The 23,134-nt window shown below is 45.9% G+C and overlaps 1 protein-coding gene across 2 annotated transcripts in view; it reads right to left on the reverse strand.

Annotated features, from left to right (window-relative positions):
* NRXN3 (neurexin 3) overlaps positions 1 to 23,134 on the reverse strand; it is a 1,615,508-nt gene that overhangs the window by 1,570,140 nt on the left and 22,234 nt on the right. For both annotated transcript variants that reach the window (XM_060004108.1, XM_060004110.1), the window contains exon 2: positions 9,448 to 9,465. In XM_060004108.1, the coding sequence (XP_059860091.1) occupies positions 9,448 to 9,465 (18 nt within the window). The remainder of the gene's footprint in view (positions 1 to 9,447; positions 9,466 to 23,134) is intronic.

Below are 23,134 nucleotides of genomic sequence, written 5' to 3' on the forward strand. Positions count from 1 at the left end.
AAAGCATCAGCAATTATGGCTTCTAGAAAAGACTCTTCCCAAAGAAGAGGAAATCCTTGCTCTCCAAATGTCATGAACTTCTCTAAAATAGCTCTTTGTTCATGAATGACATGAAGCTGGAAGGGCGGGCAGATGTGCGAGATGAATTAACTGTATCCAGATAGACCATGGTGTGCAGGATTTTAAAAATCCAGGGATGAATTTGACAAAATCAAAGAATGGCCCCAAGTCTAAGTCAAATAAACCAATTGCACAAGTGCAGGAAGGGGAGAGAAATGGCTTAGGAGCAGTGCACACAAAATCTTAAAAGTTTTCAGTGACTCTAAGTTCAATTTAATACTATAGTCATTTTTTAAAAAGTAAGGTGTTTGATGCTGCCATTAATAGATGCAGGGAGTCTAGAAAAAGGGAGCAATGCTACCACTCTATAATGAATCGGTTGCAGCATGTCTGTAACACTGTATGTGGTGTGGGCATCCTTCTTCGGAAAGGAAGCAAAACAATGTTATTTTTTCAGAGAACTATGACCTGGATGAGAGAGCTGAAAACCCTCCTTGTATGAGAATGCCCAAAGAAACTGGAGACGTTTTAGCCTTTAGAAAAGAAAATCCTTAAAGACAAAAGCCCTGTCTTCAAACACTGGAAGTGTAATTAGATCTATTTTGTGTGTCTCCAAGGGCTGGAAGCAATACAGGTGGTGAAAGCTATAGTGACTCAGAATAAAGGAGAGCTTGTGAACACTCAGTGCTGTTAGAATGGAACAGAATGGCTAAAGGAGCAATGAGTTACTCATCACTGCGGTGGTTCAAGCCAAGTTTGAATAAACTCTTACAGAAGAGATTCAAAAATTAGGTGCACAAAGAACCTTGACAACCATCTGGCTCCTTTCCATCTCTGAAATGCTGATTCTAGCAACAAAGTTTATGAACACATACGAGATGGCAAGCAGTGGGGATGCAGGCATGGATAAGTCTCTGTTCTCGAGAATAAGGGACTCCCTGTCCTTCAAGAGCCCACAGTGGCTGGTGTGGGCATGTGGGGGACAATACACAGCTGGTTATAGCAGAGTGTATTATGATGAGGGCTTCACTAGCCCCGTGACCTAAGGTGCCATGGAGCTCAAAGGGGGGATCATTCATCCCCTCCTCCCTTCTATCTCCTCACCCCCACCTCCCTGCTTCCCTTAATTCATGGAGGGTATAAAACAGCAGTTAATGCTTAAGTTTTTAAGTCCCTTCACTTTCCTTTAAAACACTGGTTTTCAAACTTTGGTCATATCAGAGCACCTGGGGGAAACGTCTTACTTCAATGAGCCTGGATCGCATTCATTAACTCTCCAGGTGATTTTCATGCTCACCAGAATTTGCAAACCGCTGCTCTATATAATCCAAAACCTGAGTTCAAATCCCAGCTCTACCTCTTGCTAACTGGGATTCTGAGCATGTTAACTATTCCGTGCCTTTTTCCTGTAAAACAACAGCATCTCACTTGTAAGATATCTTCTCAGGATCACTGTGACCATCACATGCAACCACATATGGATACCACTAAGCAGAGTTCACGGCACGTAGGAAGGGCTCAAAAGCTTGTAGTCACTGCTGTTGTTATTCAGGAGACCGGCATATCTAAGCCCTCTCTCCTCCAACCCCCCCCCCCCATCTCTTGCCAACATCGCTTCTCCAGTAAGCTGGCAGCACCGGCAGACCGCCTACCCAGGCGTCCTCAGATGCCTCCCTCCATGGGGAGGCACAGTCAGCTAAGTGGCCCCATAAGGGCACCCACTGTCCTCAACAATCAGCTGTATTCCATCGGCCCACCCCTCCTGAGGCCCAGCCCCACAAACTGACTAGCTTAGCCCAGGAGCTTTCCAGACCTTCCTAGGCAGGTCTTCGGGATGGGAGGGTCTCCAGTGCTACCATAAATAGGCTGTGTGACTCAGCTGAATTACAGGGAAGCGCTATGGCCTGTTTTCTCTCCTGTACAAAGAAGGAATTAATCTAGAATAGTTTCTCTTTGGTCTCACCAACGGCATCTTGAACAGCACAATCTTTGAATGAAACTTCCCCATACACTGCGGCACATTTAGCATTCGTTGTCCCTTCCTCCTAAATGCCACCAATGCCCCCTCATTATTGGAGCAACAAATACCCATCCTACACGTTTGGCAGGGTCAGGGGTAGGGGCAGTACTATCCCATTGAGACGACAGGATCACTTTAATGGTTTTTCCAGCTCTAACCCTGACCTTGCCCTCCAGAACTGAGAAACAAACTGGGACCATCAGCAGCACCCCGGTGAGTCTGCCTTGCCAAGACAGTAAAGCAGGCGATTTTAAAAGGCTCTAGAAAAAGGCACCAGGGCCTAGTGATCTGCTTCTTTGAGTTATAGCCGAAGCTGGAGGCACGCTGGCAAGCAGCTCCTTACTCACACCTACTCATCGGGAACAGCTACAGGAGCCAAGGGGCTCTTCCCAGGCCCCAGCCGGGCAATTGGCTGGGAGCTGAGCACTGTTAGCCCAGCCAAGGGCCCCTTTCCAATCCAATTACGCGCAGCAGTGGTGGATTTCCCTACAGCCCGCATTCCCCACTGAGCTGAGCCCAAGATGGGCACTGAATAAACACTGGTTCAATTACCTTCTGTCTCAGGGTGAACCCCAACAAAAAAGCAGCCTGTCTTTTAAAGGGGTGTGGGGTAAAGCTAAGAACTGAGCCTTGAGCGCTATTCATTCACTGAGCAAGGGTCTACTCTGTGCCTGTGATGTACTGGCACTGTCCTAGGCTGACACCATCCACGTACAGGAGTAGTGTACCTTTGTGGGGTGAACGCTCTAGCTGGAACTCCACAGGAGACATCTCCGGGGCCAGACATACCAGGGTCTGCCTCCTGCTCCACCACTTTTTACTGGGCGGGACTGATGAGTTAACATCCCTGAGTGTCCGTTTGTTCATGGTGAAATGGGTTTAAAAACAGAATCCACCTCCTGGGCATGTCAAAAGAATTAACTGATGCACGTAAAAACATAGTATTTCAGTGCCTGGCTCAAAATACAAGCTCAATAAATGTTTCTCCTAATAAATAACAGAGAAAAGCCAGTGGGACTATTGCCCAAAAGAATAGGAAAGAAAAGACAAAAATAAAACGGGTAGCACTGGAGTTAGGAGCTGTCTGTCTCTGGTAATGGAGGAGAAGGCGTTTTCCTGAATCCTCCTCCCCGAGAGAGCTCAGTTAGATGGCCTAATCATAGATCCTCAGAATGGAAGAAGCCTGAGAGGTCATCTGATTTAAAGAAGCCTGATACCCAGAAAGGTTAATGACTTACCCGAGGCCACATAGCTCCTGGGGAAAGCAACAGAGCCAAAGGGAGGCAGAATGACAAAGCAGAGACCCCGGATGCATTTAAATCTTGATACCTACCACACTTGCTTCTGGCCTTGGGCAAAGGATGTGATGTTTTGGAGACCAAGTTTCTTTATCTGTGAAGTGGTAGGGGCCTGGCACATGGTGGATTATTTACAAATATCAGTCCCCTTTCCGCCCTCTTACTGGGGTTTCTTGGCCTCACTTGAGAGCAATGGTGGCCAGGATCTAAGTCTGAGGGACCTCTTTACTGAATGCATAAAGATCAGGAAGGATGGGAGAGTGTGTGACAAGGAGAAAACAGCAGGTGTGTTTAGAGGTGTCTACAGCTCAGCAGAGGGAGCATCCTCTGAACAGTTAGGGGGACCAAGACACAGGAAAAGAATGTTTTCTTTTGTTTTTAGACCTCTCTGAGCCTAAGTATCTTCATCTGTAAAACAGAAACACATGTGGAAAGGATCAAGCAAGATAACTTAAAATAATAGCTAATGTATACATTGCTTACTATGTGCCAGGCACTGTTCTAAAGACTTGACATGCATGAGCTCATTTAATCTTCACAATAGCCCCATGGAGTAGGTACTTACTGTCCCCATTTTACAGAGGAGGTTAAGTAGGGCCCACAAAGGAAAAGTAAGTTGAACAGGCCATACTGTGCTGAGATAGAGGCAGGATGTCAACCCAGGCATCTGGCTCCGAGCCTCTGCTCTAACCCAGAGGTGGCACACTTTTTCTGTAAAGGGCCAGATGATAAATCTTTTAGGCTTTGCAGGCCATAGTGTCTGTGTTGCAGCTGCTCCAAGCTGCCTTTGCAAAGCAGCCATAAATGATACAGAAATGAACAAGCGTGCCTGTGTTCCAATAAAACTTTGTGAATACTGAAATCTGAATTTCATAAAATTTCTGCATCACTCATTATTCTTCTTTTGATTGCTTTCAACTATTTAAAAAGTGAAAAATCAACCTTAGCTTGAAGGCCGTGTGAAAGCTGGCAGCTACCTTGCCTCACATATATAGGAAGTGCCTGAACAGAGACCTGCACAGACCAAGTGGTTGCTAAGTGTTCATTCCCTTCCCTTTCCTTAATCTCATTCTTCCTCTTAGCTCCTATCAACCCAGAAAGTGGATTTTTCACTCTGTGCCCAGCAGAAGAGATGAGGAACAGGGCTTTAGCAAGGTGGAATGCACCTTCTTCAGTAAACACAGCCCTGTGGGCCCCAAAGAGACGGGGAGTTTTAGGTCAGTGTGTCTCCAGCTTTAACGGGCAGATCCCTGGGGCTCTTGGTCTTTGCAGGTTCTGACTCCACAGGTCTGGGGTGATGCCTGAGATCCTGCCTTTCTAACGGGCTCCTGGGCGAGGCTGATGCTGCTAGTTCTGTGGGTCGGATCCCCTCTCCCAGCAGCAAGCTTCGAGAGCAAAGCCTCCATGTCCATAAACACAAGGCAGCGTGTCAGGCACTGCCTCCTGGCTTCGGGTGAAGAACGGTGTCCCTCAGGCTGGACGAGGGACTCCCTGGAGACATAGCAGGGCTCAGGACAGATCAGCAGGTCCCCTCTCCAAGGAGAGCACTGAGATGACTTAAACTGGAGGAGGAAGACAACAAGGGGCAGAGATCAAGAGCAGGCAGAGGGAGGCTCGAGCAAAGGCTGTCAGCTGCTTCTAGCAACCGTGGACCAAGGCCCCCTCTGGGCCCCGGCAGACAGGAGCCCCTCCTCCCATGCCTGCCAGGGTTCCAGTGGACCGAAGCAAGAGGCCTACTTCCTCATCAGGCCTCTGAATAACTAGGGCACTTCCACAAGGTCACAGCTTTTCATTTAAATTCCAGCTCTAATCAGCAGGCAGAGCCTGAGAAATTATCCCTTCCGAGGAGAGAAGCTGTTATTGGAGCACCGTAAACAGCACCCTAGCCCACGGCTGGGGGGAGAGTCTCTGGGGGAGGGGTTGAGAGGGGTCTCACAAGCACAGGCCCCAGCCCTGTTCCCTGCCTCTGAGATCCTCCTCTACCCCATCCTCTTCCTCACTTCCTTTGGCAGAGAGTTCTAGAACACATCGGGGGTGGGGAGATGACTGAGGGCAAACAGTTTGTCAGGGCTGGGACTGCCCACTCCTGCCCCACAGGCAGCCCAAGGGCAGATCCTAATGGCCAGGAGCAAGGGATAAGGTATCCCTTCAGGGCCACAAATGGGTTACATGGCCTTGGAGATGCCCCTCCCCTCCCTGGGCCCCCATTTCCTCCTCTGAAAAGTAAGAGTTACAATCCTTAGACAGGATACCCTTTGAGCTCCAACGTGTCTCGGGACCCTACAGACCCACACTGCCCCTGGTGCTTGCGGCCACACTTTCAGCTCAAGAAGTACTTCTGAGGTCCTACTACGGTGCCATGCACTGTGCAGAGCTGGGAATGCAGACACAGACAAGATGCACGCCTGGCCCACAGCTCTGCCTTGGAAATGCCAGGGTTTTGAAGAGACAGGCACAGGCTTCGGAGGCACAGCCATCTGCGATCCTGGTTTGCGCTGGCAGCTGGCGACCGTGAACCTCTCTTTTGCAGCGAGGATGACAACGCTTACCTGGAGGGGCTGATGTGAAGATAAGGGAATGCATGGGAGGCATCAGAGCCGAGGGTCTCTCACCTCCTTCAGGCCAGCACGCCACAAATGCCTCTTGCCACTTTTTTTTTTTTTTTTTTTTGCGGTACGCGGGCCTCTCACTATTGCGGCCCCTCCCGTTGCGGAGCACAGGCTCCGGATGCGCAGGCTCAGCGGCCATGGCTCATGGGCCCAGCTGCTCCGCGGCATGTGGGATCTTCCCGAACCGGGGCACGAACCCGTGTCCCCTGCATCGGTAGGCGGACTCTCAACCACTGCGCCACCAGGGAAGCCCTCTTGCCACTTTATTATCCTGAACCTCCTTCTCAAGGACTAGGAGAATGGGCTGTGGATTTTCCCACACAGAAGTCCATCGAAATACCGCTTGCCCCTTTTCTCCTACCAGGACACTCTTTCTGAGTCCCCAGCTCATCTCCTGGACCTTGGGAAAGGTGTTGCCTGCCAGGCGCCATCTCCAACTGCATTTTATAGTAGGGTTACTTCTCAGCAATCTCCTCAACATGTAAAATTAATCAATTAATCAATCGTCACTTTATAGTATTCCAGCGGCCCCTGGGTAAATAGTTACATTAGCTCATAAAATCCCCAATTTGTCTTCCTGAGCGGAAGGAAAAAAAACATCAGAGAACCACTAAAGGCCTCCTGTTTCGGAGCCACAGCACCGCTGGCTCCAGATTGCCTGGCCAGGGGCTCGGAGAACGGGAGGCCGCCCGCTGACCGCAGCCAGGGCCGGGCAGCTCAGGCTGCCTCCTGCTACGGCCGGGGCCACAAGCGAAGTTTCTGGACCTGTGATTTGCTTCAGCCTCAGAACCCACAAAAAAAAGCAACGGTCAACGGGGTGACAAGATTGGCAATCAGCTCTTGACACCTCAAGGGCAGAATGGAGAGTGCAAGGTTCAGAATCAGGCTGGAATCCCCACTTGGTCCTGCTACTCAGCTGCTGGGTGACCTCAGCACAGCACTTAACCTCCTGACCTCAACTTCCTCAACAGAAAACTGGGGCTCAGGCAATGTGTCTCAGAGGATTACTAAGAGAACAAAATGAGATAATGGCCATGAAACTGAGATAGTGCAGTGTTGTGCTAGTGATAGTGGCTATTTCTAAGGTAGGGTCACCCCACTGACATCCATCCCTTTGAAGAGATGGAGGGGAGCCTATGGGTCCTTAGCGTTTCACCCCACCAGGACCAGTAGGGCACCTTTGTGAGAATTAGGAAAAGGTGCCCCCAGGTTAGAGGCCTGCCCCTGGGTGCAGGCGTGGCAAAGCACAGATTGGATTTTGGCCTCCATGCCTTCCCTGAGCTGGCAGCCGCTATGCAGGACACAATACACAAGTCTAAGTGGAGACCCTGGGTCATCTCTGCCGTGAACCAGGAAGAGAAGAGGTTGAGCCAAGTGGCACTTTTACAAACAAAATTTTTGATATTGGGCTCACTCCCTCACTTGAAGTATCCTAGAAAACATCAGCTTAGCAGAGAGACCTTCCTGGACCACCCTCTTTAAATTAGCAACTTCATTTTTACCTGCTTCACTTTCCTCCACAGCACTTATTACCCACCACCTGATACAACAGACATGTTATTATATACATACATATATAAGATGTATATATGTTTGTATATATGTGTGTATATTTATCTATATATAGAGATATATAAAGATACATACATTTTTTTAGTGCCTTGTCTTCCCCTGTCTATAATAAAAGATCCATGAGGACAGGGATGGTCTTCTGTTTTGTTCACTGTTTTATCCCTAGTACCTAGAACAGTGCCTGGTACATTGTAGGTTCTCGATAAATAAATATTTGCTGAGTGAGTGACTGAACTAAAATATTATAAAATAGAATACATTTAATGATATCTTCCTAGAAAATGCTGTCCTGTGCTTTGGTTCAAACACCAGTTATTTTCAAAGGTGCAGGGTAGGCAGAAGAAACAGAGGCAGGGAAACCCTGTGTATTTGGTAGGGATAACAGTATTAGCCTTTTGTGTTGTGTAATATTCCATATAGATCAATGATCAGAAACCCTACTTAAGTCTGGCTGATTCTTTTACATATTCAAAAGCGATAAAGGATAAATTCATTTGGAAGGGGTGCTACTAATAAAGAAAAAGTCACATTACCTCTGCGCAAAAATAAACAATAGTCTCATTAGGAAATACGAGATCTTCAAGTGAAGAAATTCTGGGATGGGACCCAGCATGTTCCAATGCAGTATGCATGGGCTTTGGAGTCTGAAAGCCCCAAGTTCAAATTCCAATGAGCTGACAAGCCCTATGACCTTGCACAAACTGCTTAATCTGTCAGGCCCTAAATTTCCTTCACAATTAAAATATATATAACATCGACATGTACACACTGCTACATTTAAAAAGGATAACCAACAAGGACCTACTGTATAGCACAGGGAACTCTGCTCAATGCTGTGTGGCAGCCTGGATGGGAGGGGAGTTTGGGGGAGAATGGATACATGTATATTTATGGCTGAGTCCCTTTGCTGTGTACCTGAAACTATCACAACATTGTCAACTGGCTATACTCCAATATAATATAAACAGTTTAAACAAACAAAATGTACTTAACAATACCTATCCTGTATTGATGCTGTAAGAATTAAATGCTAAAAAGACTAAATAAGAAAATATATGTGAAAATACCTTAGAAATATGATACCCCCTTCTTATTTGGTAGGGTTACTCTTAACCCAAAGTTCTAGACAGTTTAGAATGGTTTCCAACCATTCTGTATCACCTGACACTTCTTATCTATAAATGGTTATTCCTCTCATATGCATCTATGTGTATGTGTGTACACATATATGTGTCTATACACACACATTGCTTACAGTCAGGACCCTGGATGAGTATCTATTTGTCTATTGACAAAAACCATTCCTCTTTCTTTTTCTTTTCTTTCTTTCTTTCTTTCTAACAGTGAACATGTATTAGTTATTATAAGCATTAGAAAAAAAATATGGCTAATTCCACTGTGGAAAAGTAAAGTCATTTCTTAGAATATAAAGAAAGAAACCTTCTTTTACCCACATCATATTTTCCATGCTAAGTATATCATATCTTCAACTTTCAACCACATGAAGCTATAGAAGATAAGCAGATTTATGAAGACAAGGCAAAAATGCTTATTAAATTGGAGAATACATATCCTAAGAAAATCTCTTAAAAATAGTTTCAAAAATTGCACAATTTCCACTTCTTTTATTCACCCAGAAATATTAATCAGAAGAAAGTAATTGTATAAGCATGGGAACCACATTCCTTTGATTTTAATATGGTTCTTCAAAGCCAATTCAAATCCTTCAATTCAAGGCATTTCTTATAAACCTAAATCAATGAAAATGCAATGTACTTAGATTCTTGTTCTGTTTAGAGTCCCCAGGAAAAGGTCTCCCTCAGAGGCAAACCATGCAGTCTGGCAGAGGGGAAATTTCCACAGCAGCTGTGCAAACACAAAGACTCACCTGGACCTTGACTGACATCTGTGGCAGCATTTTCAAAGGGAGGGAAAGGGAGAGGAGAGAAAGAGGGAGAAAAGGGAAGAAGAGTGTTAGCAGCACACACACACAATACACTGTGTCCTTGCATGGCTACCAAGTTCATGCAAGACTCCACATACGCTCAGACTCTGAGCAGTTAGTTCTACTGTCACCCAAAAACCACCCATGCAAGCCGAGGGGCCAAGCTCCCTTTTCACTGTGCATGTAGCAAGAGAGGTGAGCTTCACATCTGTCCGGAAAGACATCATCCTGGAATCAGATAGGGCTCCAAAGTGCTAAGCAGACTGGAATCCTGCAAGAATATTGGTTAAAATATTCTGGTTGATTTCTGCAATCCAACACCCAAGCAAATCCTCCTCCCCTCCAGTTACAGAACACTGGACATGAAGCCAAGCAAGGTTTCCCCACAGAGAGAAAAGATAATAATAAACCATTCCCTTGAGGAGCAAAGGAAAAGGCATAAGAATTAAGAGCAAATTGCAGCGTTATTCACTTCATAAGACTGGAGGACACAAGATCACAAAACATTTATAATTCCCTCCCTCCCCAGTATTCCCAGTGACCATCCTTCATCACAGACAGCAGTGTGTGTGCATGAGATTGTGTGTGAGTAGATCACTTGCCACACAAATTGAAATTCTGCCTCTCCTAATTTTTCTCCTTGCGTTTCACACCATCATTAATGACAGAAATTGCCATTTGAACTCTCTTCTGACAACTACAAATAAACATCCAGCCTTGGGAAGGTTAATATTTGAATTAAACCAATGAACTTTCAAAAAGTGAAGAACGGTCCACTCCCATCATCTCCATGAATACAATCTCCTCCTCCTCCCCTCAAATGTAAAATAGAATTATGCTGGGGAAGCCCAACCGAGAGCAGCCCAAAGCATTGTTAAAATCCCTAGACCTGACCTGGTAGGATATACTACAGCTTAGGAAAAGGAATGGGGTTACTTCACGAAACCACTGGCCATCCAGGCCATCCTGGGTGACTCCCTTAGAATCACTGAATGGTGGGTCTGGGACATCCGTAGACATTATCTAGTTCAATTCTTTTTTGCTAAGATGGAGGATGAAAAAACGTTGAGAGACTTGTCCAAGGTCACACAGCTAGTTCAGGGAAGGGATCCTAGAAAAGACCCTGGATCTCTTGAATCCCACCCAATTCAATGTTCATTCAACTGAAACCCAGGTCCCTCCAGGGCATATGGGACCGGAATTCAGTTTGCAAGCTTAAGTGAGCACTGAAGCCGTGAGGAAGTGATGAGAGCCTCCCAGTTATCCTATGTGCTTCTAATCTACAGCAATCAGATTTGCAGAGCTCCAGCGAGTTCCTCAGGGCTCTTGCCCCAACAGAATCCAGGCGCTGACTTAACCTGCAGCAACAGCCAGGCATTTCTCCAGCCCACACCCTGCATTCCCTGGAAGCTGTATTTGCTCAATGAGACTTACAGAGAGCTCTGAATCATTCCTCAGCCACACCCACTTCCAGGTTTTCTGGTGAGTTGTTAGATTTAGGGGTGGAGTAGCAGCATGGAGGAAGAAAAGAGGCCAAACAGAAGAGGTGGAAAGGCAAAACACGCTGCGAAAATAACAAAGCAGAGCCATTAACCGTGACTGATGGACTGCCTAGAACAGTGGTCGTAAAAATACCCCTTCATTATGCAGGGTATCAAACTATTTACACATGGTGGAGTTCAGTGGTGAAAGTGTCAACACTGTTGTTCATAGAAACGCACTCTTCGTGGGCACCAAGACCCAAGGGAGACAGGACACCTTGGAACCCCAAAGTTCTTCTGACACTAAGTTGGGCACTGTATTTACAATCCTCAATTATGGAGACAGTCCAGGTTCAAATTCTGACCTGCTTGATGACCTTGAGTTAATCAGTGAATTTGATTGTTTCCTTCAGCTATAAGATGGGAAGATAACACAGCTTCCCTCGTGATAGTGTTATGATAATTAAATGAGATTAAGTACTTGTAAATCACTTAACTCAGTACAAGGCAAACACTGCATAAACGTTAGCTGCGCTGATTGTTACCATTTTGAATTACCTCGGCCAGAATTATCCAAATATGTTGACCGGATGGCTCCCTGAAAACACCAAGAGACCGCAGGAAATTTTTTTTTAATTAATTTATTTATTTTTGGCTGCGTTGGGTCTTCGTTGCTGCATGCGGGCTTTCTCTAGTCGCGGCGAGTGGGGGTTACTCTTCGTTGCGGTCCGCGGGCTTCTCATTGCGGTGGATTCCCTTGTTGCGGAGCACGGGCTCTAGGCTCGCGGGCTCAGTAGTTGTGGCTCACGGGCTCTAGTGCACAGGCTCAGTAGTTGTGGCGCACGGGCTTAGTTGCTCCACGGCATGTGGGATCTTCCCGGACCAGGGATCGAACCTGTGTCCCCTGCATTGGCAGGTGGATTCCTAACAACTGCACCACCAGGGAAGCCTGACAACAGGAATTAAGTTGTATTTCGTTTGGTGATTTGGGTTCAACTTTTCTGCTTGTGAACGAAGACGTTGCTCCAGCCCTCCCCTCCTTCTGGGTCTCTTTCCTGTAAGGTCGGATCTTAACAAACGGCACCGAGAAACAGAGGAAAGCTTCAAGTGAGCTTTATTAGGGAGCGCTCCCGGGCGAGGTTCACTGGTCCGAGAGAAAGGGGCCAGAGAAGTCGCACCCGGGTGAGGGTTGGGCAAGATTTTATAGGGGAAGAAGGGAAAGGGGTGTGGTGAATCTGGGAGGGCGCAGGGTATTCCTTATTTGGTGGTCTTTTCGGGTATCCTGGGGGACCCTTAGTCGGCCCGCCCCTCGAAAGGCGGGAAGGCTGGGCTGGTTTCAAAGTCCCCAGGTCAGTTCCTGGAACTGGGTGGTCCGGAATGTCTCCAGGGCAGTTTCTGGAACTGGGTGGTCCGGAAAATTTCGTTCTGATGCAACCTGTGAATCTGATTGTGTTCCCCTGCCTCGGGCCAGTTGGCCTTACATTTCCTCCCTCCCACTCCTCAGTGAGAATTGGGGTAAAGGGGAGTTCAAAAATTCTAGGTGAGCAGAAGTAGGGGGCAAAACAAATTCCATTCTTATTTCTTTTGTTTTCCCTCCTGAAGCCTTAATACAGCCCAGTTCTAGTCCTGCATATAAAAAATACAGTATCTCCTCTTGCCAAAGAGGGGCAACAGACCACGAAAAACCCTCTTTAGCTGAGGGGTCAGTGTCCAAGCTCAGTTCCTGATTGTGGCGCCAAGCCAGAGGCAGTTCTGAGCATTCATGTCCAACCTGAGGAAAAGAGACACAGTATCACCTGGCACCTGTTCCAAGAAGCAGTGAGTGACCTGAATCTCTGCACTCAATTCTGACCAACAGAATGAAATGGCAAAGGCTGGGGTGTGGCAGTGGGAGAGTGGAATAGGGGGAGATCGGGAGCTCCACAGTACCCATCTGGTATATTGTGCGTCCAGCATCGTTTCCCCTTCTTTTTGTATCAAGTCCCAGCTGTCTTCTGGGGAATCTCTTTTCCCACCCTTAATCCCTGTGGTTTGGTAAAGATGACCCCCACCCTCACCCTGGCTCCAAGGGTACATATGTCCTGCAGGCCAAGTCATAGGGATTAACGCAGAGAAAGGGGGCTCCACAGCTGGATTACTGGCACTCAGGCTCTGGCTCTTCAGGCTGCATGGACTTTGTGCCAGTCACCTGAGTTTTCTGTGCTTCAGTCTCCTTATCTGTAAAATGGGTGTGTTAATAGTTCCTACCTCCTAGGGTTGTTAGGAGGCGCTCAGAACAGTGCCTAGCATCTAGAAAGCCCTCAGTTAATGTTAGCTGGTAATTTTATTACCTTCATATATGGGAGGGCAAGGGTATTTTTTAGAAAAGCAACCTTTCTTGTGGTTACACAGCAAGGAAGTCTGACTTAGGATGCAGCTGGGGGTTTCTAACTCCATGCCTTGCTGCCTCCCCACTTCCAAGGTGGTCATCCCCAGAGCACTTCAGGCTGTCATTGCTGCTGGTACACAGCCTGGAGTCTGTGTATGAGGCAACAACACTGGGCCCTAGGACGGATCAGAGGAGATATATATATATATATGTGTGTGTGTGTGTGTATCAATTTTTTGATAGATAAAAAGTGGGCGCAAATTGCCAACGAAAAGGCAGTTGCCAACCAGATGAGATTGATCCAGGGGAGTTGGCATCCTCTCCTGTGCCAACACTTCCTCAGCCCCCTCCTGCTGTTTTATTTTCTCACACTGCTAGGCCTGTAGTTTTCCAGAGCGCCACTGCATTTAAATCTATATTCTATTTTCTCTCCTAGAAAATAGGTCAGACCCAAGGCAGAGTTCACCAGGTGGGGTCCCAGAAGGTTTGGCTGCACCTCGCCTCCAGGAGCCTGGCTGTGCAGCCTGCCCCATGCTCCCCAAAGCTCCTCCAGGGACGTGGGGTGGGTGTTTGGAGGTATAAAAGTAGCAAGTGGGGGAATCTTGGACTTCTGCCTCTTGAAATGATCTAGCCCAAGTGAGAGGTGAGGTGGGAGGGCTCCCCGGGTTGAGCCATATTCTGCAACAGCAGCAGATGGAGGGTCCTTTCGTTCCCCCACCTGGTTAGAAGAACCGCATCTCCCCAAATTGCAGGAAATTGTTTCCCTTTAACTTTAAAATAACCACGCTGAGCATACTCACTTGTGGCTGAAATTATTGTTGAATACGCAGTAAGCGTCCGTGGGGCACTGAGTAGAGGTGGGACTGCCCTAATTTACTTCTTCCCTGGTTGTGAGGCCAAAGAGAGTGGGTGAAGGGTGGCAGTGGCTTTCAAATCCTTTTCCTCTCTTGTGGCTTTCCCATCCCTGGTTTGAGCATGGCACTCCTAACAGAGGTGGCCCCAGCCTGGATCAGAACTCCTTTTCATCAGGGTCCCACCCCCAACAATGTCTCAAGCACCTGCCATCCACCGAGGTCAGTGTGAGTGCCAGAGCTTGGAAGACAGGAGAGGGAAGGTGCCAGTTTATATGGGCCGGTCCTCAGCCCTCCTGTCAAACAGCAGAAGGAACTAACATGAATGGAGCAGGGCCTGCCTAGAGCCTGTGCATTTGCTATTCCGCTGCCTGCCAGAACAGTCTTTGTCAGACAGATGTAAGACTGGTCCTCACTTTCTTCAGGTATCCATTCAAATGTTCCTTCTTAGAAAGATTTTTCTCTAACCAGCTTCTCTAAAATGGGGACCCTCCTCTACCATTGACCCAGCTTTTCCTTTCTTTATGGCACTAATCACTATCTGACATTATAGGATGGGTCTGTTTTTATTGTTTAAATCCCCCTTGGAATATAAGCTTCATGAGAGCAGTACTGCCTGTTTCATTCACTGCTTGTATCCCCAGTGTTTAAGGAGGAGCTGGCCTACAAGATGTGCTCAGCAATATGCAATGAATAGTGACTAGATCATCTCAATTGATACAACTCACTGATATAGATGTTATTGGTGTCTCCATTTACACATGAGAAAATTGAGGCTCAGAGAAGTTAAGGTCTGTGCCTATGGACAGAAAGGCAGAGCTGGGATTGGACTCTGGGTCTGTCTTAATGCCCTTACTCGATTATGAACCCTGTTTTCTTCAGCGTTGGCCTCATTATCAGGTGAGTTGTCTCCATATAGTAACAAAGATGGAATCTGGCTGCTCTAGAGAAAAGAGAGCAGCCTATTTCTTGGTAATTCCAGTAAATTCCCTGGGAAGGCTCTCATTGGTTTGGCTTAGGTCACATGTCTGTTCCAGAGCCAATTACTGTGTCCATCATCACATACCAGAGGATGAATTGGGGGATAAAATGGGGTAATGCCTCTACGTCCCTGGCGCAAATCAATACTAATCATAAAAAAGCTCACATTTATTGAGGATCCTCTGTGTGCTGGGCACTGTCCTCAGTGCTTAATATACATCTTCTCATTTAATTCTCACCACAACCCTAACAGGTAGGAACATTATTCATCCCATTTTACAGATAATGAAATGAAGACCCAGTGAAGCAGCTCTGTCATTACTAACACATCTTATACTCAGAGTAGCACATCAGATAAGGGTCAACCTATACTTCTGAATAAAAGGGTAAACCAGGATAGGTACCATCTGACCCATCAAGCTATAAATTAGGGATACGAATACTGGGCATCTCATAGGAGTGAGAAAAAGGCATAGCCCAGGCAGAAGGAGGCGGCCAAATGCAGTGTGACCGTAAGTCTGGACAACTGGAGTTCCTGCCTGGGCTGTACACTTTAGAGGAGCCTGCTCTGGCCCTCCTGAAGCCACATCCCACCACATGAACTGAGCAGTCCACAGGGCCAGCTGGATTTTCCCACCCAGCACCAGCAACACCTGCCACTAACCCCGAGGACACTCAGGTACTCAGGTACTCTGAATTCCTTGCCCAAACTGCCCCAAATCCATGTGGGCCTCTTCCCTGTGTCCCTTCTCCCCAAAGCAGACCGACCCACTGATGTGTGTACTCTTGTGTCAAGAAATGGCCAAGGGGAAGCTATTTGCAGGAGCTGTTGACTTCTACAAGCTGGGGCACCCACAGAAATGTGCACAAGGCTATCTGTGGTGCTGCAACTGGAGAGAAGGGAGGCTGACCCCTAGCCTCCATGTGTATTCTTATCCCAGGCGCACAAACATCGGGCAGGTTTTCAACTCAGGATTACACCTGACTTAACATTAGGAGAAAAAAACTTAAAAAGGCAAAGACTGCATCTCCCCAACAGTCTATCCTTTCTTGCCCCTGAAGAAAATGAGCATAAGATTCTTCCCTCTACTTCAGGAACAAATATATAGAAACAGTAATTTTTTTTTTTTTTTTTAGTTGAGAGCTAAAGCAAACTTCCAGCAGCAAAGAGGCTGGGTTTCCTGCATTCTGGGGCTTTTTCTGGCTCTCAGTATCTGAGCTCTTCAAACACAGGAAGAGCTGTCTTTCCACAAAAGGCCAGGTGGTGTTAGCTTCATCCCCGACACAGAGCCCATTTATCCGCCTTTGTAGAAGACTGAGCCCTCCCAAACCCTGGTGCTGTTTGCTTTTGTTCTTTGATGCTAATGACTCCAGATTGCAAGATGGAGCGGAGGGGTAGCTGCTGTGTCAGGTGCCAGGCTGCCTGGGAAGGCAGCGGCGGGGAGAGGGGCAGGATGAAAAACAGGAAGGAACGAGGATGGCACTCCTGTGGGCCAGGTCTCCGCTGCTCCCGAACACTTTAGGGGCTACAACACACTTGTAGTGGCTGTGGCTTGAGGAGCCTGAGCTTGACTGACAGTTGGGAGAAGAGGGAATCTACTTGTTACAGATACAGTCGGAGATCAGTGCAGACAGTGGGCTTTGTTCTTCGTGATTTTTTTTTTTTTAATTCTTTAGAGGTTCTGAGCACAGACGGGGGGTAAAGCAATCTGGGCTTTAAATCCTGTCTTCGCTATTTGTTATTAAAAATATTTTTGTTCAGTTTCTTACTTTACCTTCCTCTTCAGCCCCATGGGAATAATGGCAGTGGAGTCAATTCAGCTAGAAGCACCCACGCATCCCTAAAAGTCAATGTGCTATGCAAAATCACGTAGTAGAAACCACAGGGCTTACAGGGAAAATAGGATTGGGGCACAGTACCCCAAAACTTCATCAGTGACACATAATGAAAGATAGGAACCCGTTTTACACGTGTTAATGGTTAAGGAATGCATAAATGATACAGTAAGTATAGCGCTTAAAAAAGACCTGAAGTTGCTTGTGGAAGTGGGAAACTTGCAAGTTGCTTTGAAGTAATGAAAGAAGGGTCATCTGAAGTTGGACAGGAAGTTATAACACCAGATGCTGATGGGTGTGGCTCATAACATGCCTGGTAACTGAAGTAGCTGGCACGTGTTCAGGTGTGTGCGCTTTGTGCATTCCTACACAGTTTGGTTCATCTGGCTGCAGTTTTCTGCCTTCACCTAGAGCTTCTCATGGGCAAAATCATGCACAATCAAAAGCAAAATTATTATGCTCAAATTGTTCCCTAATATATCAATAGCATTGGAACAAATTTGCATTTTCGAAACAAGCATTATAGCAGAACTGACTGTACCTAATTGAAATGACTGCTATGAGGACCAAATGAGATGATTCATACAAAGTGCTTGGTACAACGCCAGGCACAGGGTAAATATTCAATAAACACTTACTGAAACTGTTATTATTAATGTTTCTTCTGGCTTGTTGACACCTCCCTTGTAAACGGAAAGTACCCAGTTGAGCCTTCTATCCAGCCTTGCAAACAAAAGGCATCTCTAGCTAACTGCTAACTCCCCACCTTAGGCCATGAGGCTGGCACCTGCAGTAGGCCCCCACCTAACGAGACAAGGGTTTTAGAAAAGTCCTCATAGCGGATGGACACTGCTGGAGACAGGCTCCAAGTGCCAACTTCTTAGGTAAAGAAATGGGCGTTGGCCTCCCCAAATGAGCATGACCCACAGGGAGAAAAGTACACACCTGCATCTCAGAGAACACCAGGAAATCAAAGGAGAAACTGACCAACATGAGAGGATGCCCCATCATCTGGTAGGATAAGAAAGGAGTGCATCACAGGAGGGGAAAGAAATCAGTCAATCCTCAAATTAGGAAAACAGCCTAGATGCTGACATTTTCAATCTCCCTGTCTCCTGCAGAGAGCACAGGGGTTAAGAGGCAGGAAGAGCTGAGTGAAAATCCTGGCTCTTCCACACACTATGTATATGAGCTCATGAATGTTAGCTAACCTGAGACTCAACTTCCCCACCTGTAAAATGGGGACAATCTACTTATCTTCCGTTCTGCAAGATGAAAAGAGTTCATGGGGACTGATGTTAGGGTTATAAGGAGCTAATGTATGCAAAAGCACTGAGAGGGTGTCTGGCACTGAGGGAGTGCTAATCAATGCTGGTGAATCATAATTATTACATTTCCTCACCTGAGCGATTTCCATGAGACAGAGTTTTTGCCCTCTTTCTAAGAATTCCTTGCTCTCTGGAAAGACTAACTCCTCAGGGCTTATGCCAATTAGAAGAATGATCTGGAAGAAGCAAGGGTTTCAGTGGAGGTGAGTTCTGCAAATTCTGCAATTCAGTACAAAGGGCCTTGGAAGAGGAGGCTTATGTCTGCTCCTCTGTAGGGGGCGCTGTTGTAGAATGTGGGAAACAGCCCCACGCTTAGAATCAGAAGCCCTGGGGTTTTTGTTTTGTTTTCCTAAAATTTTTATTGTGGTAAAATACACAAAACATAAAAGTTACCATCTTAACCGTTTTTAAGTGCACAGTTCAGTGGCATAAAGTACATTCATAATGTTGTGCAACCATCACCCATTTCCAGAACTCTTTTCATCTTGCAGAACTGAAAGTCTTGTACCTATTAAACAACAGCTATCTATATGTCCTGCATCCAGCCACTGGCAACCACCCTTCCACTTTCTGTCTTTAGCAAGTTAACTACTCTAGGAACCTCACATGAGTGGAACCATAGAGTATTTGTCCTTTTGTCACCAGCTTATTTCCCTTAGCACAGTGTCCTCAAGCTTCATCTATGTTGTGGCATGTGTCAGAATTTCTTTCCTTTTAAAGGCTGAATAATACTCCATTGTTTGTATACTGTAGTTTCCCCCTTATCCATGGGGACTACATTCAAGACCCACCAGGGGACGCTTGAAACTGCAAATAGCACTAAGCACTATATATACTATGTTTTTTCCTATACACATATACCTATGATAAGTTTAATTTATAAATTATCCAGTTGTTTAAGCCTTGCAAACAAAAGGCATCTCTAGCTAACTGCTAACTCCCCACCTTAGGCCATGAGGCTGGTACCTGCATTAGGCCCCCACCTAACAAGACAAGGGTTTTAGAAAATTCCTCACAGCAGATGGACACTGTAAGAGATTAACAATAATAACTAGTAATAAAATAGAACAATTATATTGTGATAAAGTTATCTGAATGTGATGTCTCTCCTTCTCCCAAAATCTTACTGTACTGTACTCACCCTTCTCGTGATGATGTGAGATGATGAGATGAAGTGAGGTGAATGATGTAGGCATTGTGACGTAGCATTTAGCTACGAATGACCCTCTGGTGATAGGTCAGAAGAAAGATTATCTACTTCGGGTGACCCCAGAGCATTGGTGATGTCAGTGGTTGGACGTCAGGATCAGATGATGTTGATGGGTGGGGATCCCGAGTGGGACAGAGCAGGATGGCACAAGATCTCATCATGCTACTCAGAAATGCACACAATTTAAAACTTATGAAATGGTTCATTTCCTGAATTTTCCTTTTTTTTTGGACCACGGTTGACTGTGGGCAATTAAAACCATGGAAAACAAAACTGCAGATAAGAGGGGACTACTGCACACCACATTTTGCTTACAGAAGCCCTGGTTTTGAGCCCTGACTTTCCAGCCTACTACCAGCTCTCTGACCTTGGGCAACTCACACAGCCTCTCTAAGCCTCAGCTTTCCCACCCATAACTAGCAGGAATAATGACTCCAATTACATGAACAGGTTGCAGTGAGGCTGAAATGAGCCTGTAAATGTGGAAGCATTTTGTAAACAACAAAGTGCTATGTCATTCCTGTATTCACTCCAGAAATATTAATCGAGTGGCAATTCCTTACTGGTCCCTATGCTAGATCCTGGTATGAAAAACAATAAGTAGAGCCCCTATTCACAATGATATTACAACAGAAATTTTAAAAGAAGAGAAATACAGGGATCACAGTTCATTATAATCCCTGCTATTTACTGAAGGCCTCCTATGTGTCGGGTACCTGCGGCAGTGTCGGACGTATATGACCTCATTTAATCCTGATGTAGACCCACTTAACAGACGAGGAAACCAAGGCTCAGAGAAGTTAATATCCCCAAGTCCCCTTAACTCATAAGTAGTAGCGATGATTTGAACTCAGATTTCTCTGAATCCAAAGCCCTTTTCCTTCCCACAGCACCACCCATCCTTCCCCGATTATCTCTTCCTTCTCTGGTCTAACCACCCAAATCTATCACCCTATGTGACATGGGGGCAAATTTCAAGAAATTGGTGTGGAAAACTGATGGAAACTGTTGAGTGTCCACAATATCTTCTGCTGGGCAGGATCTCCAGATCCATATTTCAGAGAAAGAATTATAAATTGGGGCAACATACCCAAAACTGAATTCCATAAAAATACAACACCCAGCAAGATGTGAATAGGAGTTGCTTGCCAAAAAAAAAAAAAAAAAAAAAAAGTGTGGTCAAATACATTTAGAAAACAGTGAGGTAAAGCAAGGTAATCAAGTATCTCTATGGCAAGACTTCAGAAAGCCACACCTACACTAAGGTACATTGTGAAGTCCAAGAGGGGATATAGTGTGCAGTTTTCCCAATGTTTTTGGAACATTGGACACTTTTTCTTCCGCAAAACACCTAGTAACATCTCACAGAACACAGTTTGAGAAAGGCTGGCTTTGAGGCTCTCAGAACAGCTGGGAAGCCTTTCAATTTATCACAAGCCTCTGTCCTCACCCTTTTAGTTCTCATAGTGAGACTTTGTATCTGGTTCAGTTTGAAATAGCTAACATTTATCGACCACTTAACTACATGCCAGACACAGACTTAGGTGCTAGAGACTCAAAATAACTTCTGGGGATGCAGTTATAGTAAATCTAATAACCAAGAGAGTGTATAAACATGATAGGGCGGCCATATACAGCCATCTAGTATCACACTTCGCATTAATGGGGCATTTGGGGTTGACAGAGACTGCTTCAAAGTCTTTTGCTGGAGAAATCTTGCAGTGGTCCCCAGAGGATAAACAGCAACAATTAAGTGGAGAGAAATCTTGTAAGAACATTTTACCAAAACAGGCCAGCGGTCAGATTGACATCTCTGAGGGATGGGCTCCCTGCAAGGCATGTAGTGCACCAAAAAGACCATAAGCATTGAGCTTAAATCCCAACTTTGTTATCTATTACGTGACCTTGGATAAGTTATTTAAACTTCATCTGTGAGATGGGAATCATTACATCAATTTGAGTTGTCAAGAAGATCAAAAGAGGCAATTGTATATACAATGCCTAATGACCTGCCCGGCACCATGCTTAGTTCCATTTTTTTTGATTGGTAACATCCCGGAGTAACGTGTTAAGAAAGAGTCTGAGGCTGCATATGAGCTTAGAAAGAAAAGAGGGTCATGATTGATTTGCAGTTCCTGCCAGGGGCTTGAAAAGGAGGGGGTCATATATTGGCTCAAGTTAGCTGGAGAGTTTCAACAGAGTGCTTTCCTTGCCCTGAGAAAAGGAGTTTCTAATGACCTGGGGAACCTCAGAAGAAAGCAAGTAGCCCTAACAGAGGCCTTCTCACTACTAGCACCTGTCAGCATTTCTGCTTTCCCTTATACCCTTCCCTTTCTTTCATTTTCAGGAAATGAACAAGGTTGATTTCTTGTCTTTGCAAAGCAAGGGTGGGTTGTGATGTGAAACTAGTACAGTATTTGCTCTGAACCTAAAATAATTTTTTTCTGAGCCTGAAAACCATGCATGTAGCCTAATTAGTACCAGTCCTATTTTAAAAGGCTCAACAAGATTCTGCAGACCCTACTAGAGGGAGCTCAGAAACCCAGGCAAGGAGGCATTCCACTGCCAGGAACTGCAGAGATCAAGCAAGCAGAGAGGGAGCCCCTAGAAGGAAATTTACATTTTCATATTGATAATATGCTTTTTGAGTTATAATTAATATGAATCGCCATTTTTATCTTGTAACGTCTGTGGTCAGTTAAAAACAATAAAAACATTAAAATTCGATTGTTCCAGAGAGAACAGAGTAGACACATTGAATTTTAGAAGTGGAAGAGTGCTGGCATGTCAAGCAGATCCGCCTCTTTTGGTTTAGCAGTTCATTCCATCCACGTGTACTCATTGCATATATCCATCGACGTGTACTCATTGCATATATCCATCGACGTGTACTCATTGCATATATCCATCGACGTGTACTCATTGCATATATCCATCGACGTGTACTCATTGCATATATCCATCGACGTGTACTCATTGCATATATCCATCGACGTGTACTCATTGCATATATCCATGGCCAAGGGACCGTGCTAGGCACTGGGGTGATGGCTAGTGAACAAAACAGACACAGGCCTCGCACTCTTGGAACTTAAAGTCTAGGTGGGGAGATGGGCCACAAATAACCAGACAGACATTTAGCTATTTAAGTATAATTATGATCAGTGGCATAAGGTTGTACAGGATCCTTTGATGCTCAGATGAGAGAGACAGACCCAAGACAGGGGAATTGACATGTCCGCCCAGCTGGACAATGTTGAAGCTGAAACCAGAATTCAGGTCATCTGCATCCCAGTTCACAGTTGTTCTCACTGTGCCACAGCTGGGGGACCAGTGCCCTGAGAGGGGTTTGGGAGAAGAATCCAGTACTAAGAGTATGGTGGTGGCAGCTGGGACAGAGAAGCAAGTGGCCAAATATCTGCAGCTTTCACAGAACAAGAGTGTGAGCCTGGAGACTTCACTGTCTTCTCAGACACTCACTCATGCATCGCAGCGGTGGAAAATGGTTTCAGCTACCCTCCCGTGGGGGCCTGAACGCTAGAGCCTTCAACAATCAGGACAACAAAGAGGGGACA

The sequence above is a fragment of the Delphinus delphis genome, chromosome 2, assembly GCF_949987515.2.
Source record: "Delphinus delphis chromosome 2, mDelDel1.2, whole genome shotgun sequence".
NCBI classification, from domain to species: domain Eukaryota; kingdom Metazoa; phylum Chordata; class Mammalia; order Artiodactyla; family Delphinidae; genus Delphinus; species Delphinus delphis.